The sequence below is a fragment of the Nymphalis io genome, chromosome 27 (genome assembly GCF_905147045.1).
Source record: "Nymphalis io chromosome 27, ilAglIoxx1.1, whole genome shotgun sequence".
Classification (NCBI taxonomy): Eukaryota; Metazoa; Arthropoda; class Insecta; order Lepidoptera; family Nymphalidae; genus Nymphalis; species Nymphalis io.
This window is the reverse complement of record NC_065914.1, coordinates 8344402-8349133: the sequence shown is the minus strand read 5'-3', so window position 1 is coordinate 8349133 and position 4732 is coordinate 8344402. Positions and strand designations below refer to the sequence as shown.

General features: G+C 36.8%; 1 protein-coding gene across 1 annotated transcript; it reads left to right on the top strand.

Annotated features, from left to right (window-relative positions):
- Positions 1–285: 285 nt before the first annotated feature.
- On the top strand, positions 286–1905 carry LOC126778898 (uncharacterized). Its single transcript, XM_050502651.1, has one exon. It carries the CDS (start codon positions 757–759, stop codon positions 1753–1755), a length of 999 nt encoding a protein of 332 aa, XP_050358608.1. The 5' UTR covers positions 286–756; the 3' UTR covers positions 1756–1905.
- Positions 1906–4732: the final 2827 nt, after the last annotated feature.

The following is a 4732-nucleotide window of genomic DNA, read 5'->3' as shown; positions in this document are numbered from 1 at the left end:
ATCAAAGAGACCACAAATATCTCATCATGGCGTTATGTTCCTACTAAATGCAATCCAGCTGATCTTATTTCAAGAGGCGTTGAAGCTATAAATTTAGTGAACAACGATCTATGGTGGTCCGGACCAACTTTTCTTAATCAATTAGAATCCGAATGGCCAATTACTAATTTTAATTACAAAGACTTGCCTGAAATAAAATCTGCTGTTGTAATTAATTCAACTGAACCTATTATAAAAATAGAAAATTATTCATCCTTCTCAAAAGTACAAAGAAACATTGCTTATGTCAAACGTTTTATCTATAATTTAAAAAATGCGTCTAACAGACATACTGGTTATTTAAGTACTAAAGAATTAAATGAGGCTTTTTTCTTTCTGTGTGGCATCGCTCAACAACAGAGTTTTCCACAAGAATTAAATACTTTGGCCAATAAATGCAGCCTAAGTCCTAAATGTAAAATTTTATCTTTGGCGCCTTTTCTAGATAATTTAAATTTGATTAGAGTAGGTGGAAGGATAGATGCGTCAGATTATAAATTTGATAAAAGACATCCAATATTGTTAGATTCGTATCACCATTTAACTAAATTACTTTTTAATCGTGAACACATAGCTAATCTTCATGCAGGTCCTCAGCTTTTAGTGTCAATTGTGAGAGAACGAATATGGCCTTTAAATGGAAGGCGTCTAGCATGACGCACAGTCTACAACTGTGTTCGATGTAGACGAATTCAGGGTAAAACTTTGTATCCAAAAATGGGTGATTTGCCATTACAAAGAGTTACAGCTGATTTCCCTTTCCTCTCCGTTGGCATAGATTTTGCGGGACATTTCCTAATTTTAAATCGCAAGGGACGAGGTGCTAAGACAATAAAATGTTATTTATGTCTCTTTGTTTGTCTACGTTACAAGTGTATACATCTAGAAGCCGTTAGCGACTTGTCAAAGGATGCCTTTATTATGACACTTCGAAGATTTGTTGCGCGTCGTGGTAAGCCCATCGAATTTTTTTGCGACAATGGCCGTAATTTCGTAGCTGCGGCTAAAGAAATCGTTTCAATTTTAAAATATATTGCTGAACCTATATCTGATTATGCGGCTCAGGAGGGTATAAAGTTTAATTTTTCGCCATCGTATGCTCCTCATTTTGGCGGCATTTGGGAGGCTGGAGTAAAATCGGCAAAACATCATATAAGGCGCGTTATGGGAAACTCGTATCTAACGTTTGAAGAGATATCTACTCTCTTTGCGCAAATTGAAGCCGTCCTTAATAGTCGTCCTCTTTGCCCCTTATCCTCATCTCCTCATGACTACCTTCCGCTCACTCCAGGGCACTTCCTTATTGGAAGACCACTACGTGCAATACCAGTATCTGAATCTATTTTAGCGAATGTTAACGAAACCCAATTAAGCAGATATGCACGTGTTGAACTTATACGCAAACACTTTTGGCAAAGATGGCAAAGGGAATATTTGGGCGAATTGCAACAGCGTGTTAAATGGAAAACTAATATGTCTAAATTAAATGTAAACGACCTTGTTCTGTTACAAGAGGACAACACGCCACCACTATCTTGGCGCCTTGGACGAGTTCTTCGATTATTTCCTGGACCAGATGGTATCTCCCGAGTCGCGGACATCTCTACTACAACCGGTTGCGTAAGGCGGCCGCTAGTGCGACTCTGCCCGATACCTACTGTGGACGATCTAAAGGCGGGGAAGATGTTACGGCTTCAGGAAGCGCCTACTAAATAAATATAGCAATTCCGCATACACTAATTCATTTTACATTACTTTTAATTTTTTACCTACCTACATAAATATTTTTGTTTTTATATAACTTTTTACTATCGAACGAACGCTGTGTCTCTGTATCAAAAGTGAATAATATACTTTTACTCCGAGGTTAAATCGTTTGATTTCAACTTCCATTAGAACCCACTAAAGTTCTAACAATTACTATTTTGGTAAATTTTTACAAAATTCAAGCGATTCATCACTGCTTGAAAATTATATTTTATTCTTATTAGGCGCCATTTTGAATATATAAGGAATGGCCTGTTTTTAAGACTCTGCGGCAACATGAATGGAAAAAAATACCGCTAAGCTAAATAACAATAATTATTAAAAGAATAGCAGACCTAACATCAGAAATAGCATTTGAGTGATAACCATCCTCAAGAATATTAAAAAATGCTCTGTTATGTCATATTCTGACTGATCCATTACCTAGAAGATCACTGTCTAATTAATGATCGTCAGTACGGGTTTCGACCAAAACGGTCCACAGGTGATCTTCTAGCGTACGTAACACACCTCTGGGGTGAAGCTATCGACAAGCATGGAGAATCGTTGGCTGTCAGCCTCGATATCTCCAAGGCTTTCGACAGGGTCTGGCACAGAAGTCTTCTCTCCAAGCTACCGGCATATGGTCTGCCTGCTCAGCTATGCACCTGGATTGCCAGCTTCCTACACAAGCGTAGCCTTCGTGTTTTAGTAGATGGTTGCGCTTCACAATTCTATGTAGTGAATGCTGGGGTCCCCCATGGATCTGTGCTATCTCCCACACTCTTTCTTTTGCATATCAATGATATGCTCTCCCTTGGGAACATACATTGCTATGCAGATGATAGTACAGTGCATGGTGGATACCACGGACGCGCAGTGGCTGGGCGGGCGGAAACTGAGGAGAGGCGGGAGAATCTTGTCATTGAACTCGATAGGACGTTAGATCTCATCGCCAAATGGGGCTCTGATAATCTTGTTGAGTTTAATGCCAAGAAAACACAGGTATGCGCTCTCACGGCGAAAAAGTCAACATTTTCCCCTCTTCCCTCCCTCTGTGGTACTCCGCTGGTGATGCAAAGCAAAATCGCCATGCTGGGGATTGACGTTCGCTGCGACCTTAGTCCAAGGGATTACATCGAGGCTGTTATAAAAACAGCTTCACGGAAACTCGGAGTTCTGAACAAGGTGCGGCGCTTTTTCACGCCACAACAACTGTGCCTGCTGTACAAAACACAGGTACGGTCTTGCGTGGAATATTGCTCGCACCTTTGGGATGGCTCCGCTAAGTACCTACTTGAGGCCTTGGACCGGTTGCAGCGACGTGCCGTACGCATTATTGGCGACGTAAAGGTCACAAACACCCTTGAACCTTTACAATTGCGTCGTGAGATAGCAGCACTGAGCGCTTTCTATCGACTGTATCACGGCGAGTGCTCTGAGGAATTATTCTCTCTAATTCCTGCTTCCCCCTTCCTTCTTAAGTCCACGCGAGCTGGTTCTCGATGTCACCGCCTAACTGTGACATCAATTCCATCGCGAACAAAGAAATTTGGCAACTCCTTTCTTTGTCGCATTTCCAAAAAATGGAATTCCTTACCAGCTCACGTATTTCCCTCCTCTTACAACCCGGGTTCCTTCAAACGGGGCGTGAAGAGGCATCTTGCGGGCCGGCAAGGCGAAGGCGGCTAGTGCAGAACGTTTTTCCCGTCTGTACTGGCCGTCGTCGCGTTTGGACTCTACTACCACTTACCATCAGGTGGAGTAGAGTCATTTGCCCTCCCGGCGATATAAAAAAAAAAAAAAATTCTGTTATTTTGAAAAGACCCCATTTTCAAATTCGTATTGTGTTATTTAAATTTATTAAAATATGAAATATTTTTAAACATAATCATGACGCCATTTTAAATTTAAATTTTGGCGCGATTCATATTATTGTATTGTTGTATACATATCTTTTGTTGAAGTATTTAAATTTTGTACATTAAATCCAAATGATTTTTCTAGTTCCTGTAAGCTGATATAACTTGCTATTTTAAGTTAAATATACGTATTTATGTAACACAAACGTAAGACATTTTTAAGCGACACCATTTTGAAATTCAGAAATATTTATGGGAACAAAATCAATTAAATAATTTGCTGTTTCGTTTTTCATCTGTAAAAACAATTGTAAGTAAATATTTTAATTTATAATTTGTATGAACTAAAAATACCTAAAAAGTAATCCTACTAAAAAAATGTATATTTATAAGTGTATTTTTTACATTTACTCTATATTTATTATCAAATTTGTATTTTATATATATTCCACTAAGATTCATTTTAACTTTTATCTTCTTCTTAACGACTTTAAAATTATCTTACATATCGTATTGTTTATACAATAATAGTCCTTATTGCATAAATTTTAAGTACGTATTTTATTAGATCTCTTTGTCTCAAAGTATCAATTAATCCGAATTAATTTAATTTGATAAAGTAATGGTAAGCGATGAAATGATGGTGTTAAATAATTAATTGTGTATTATCTGTGGCAGTTCGCTTAGATTATTAATTTGAAACGTGTGTTTCTTTAATTTTTTAATTTTGTCAGAGTAAACGGCCAGTTTTAATAAAAGTTAGCTTCGTGTCATCGATTTATGAAAATTTTAGGATGTTATTGGACTAAATTAATCTTTTTATTTAATTATGCTTTGAATAAAACGTGTGATTGTGACTTAAAAAATAAAACAATGTTTTTTACTGACTTAGAAAAATGTTATATATTAGCAAAGATTAAAAAAAAATTTAAATCAGTCATTCAATATTAAAAAAAAAATTAAGACATTTTTTAGCACGTCATTAGACTATAATAAAAATAATTAAAGTATGTTGGATTTTTTATTTAAAATCTTTATAATTTAAGCTACACTTTGTAAAAAATAAATTGGCAATTATTGTGTCA

Bases quoted from the DNA above. Each gene is read 5' to 3' on its own strand.
- LOC126778898 (XM_050502651.1), top strand. From the start codon at position 757: ATGGGTGATTTGCCATTACAAAGAGTTACAGCTGATTTCCCTTTCCTC.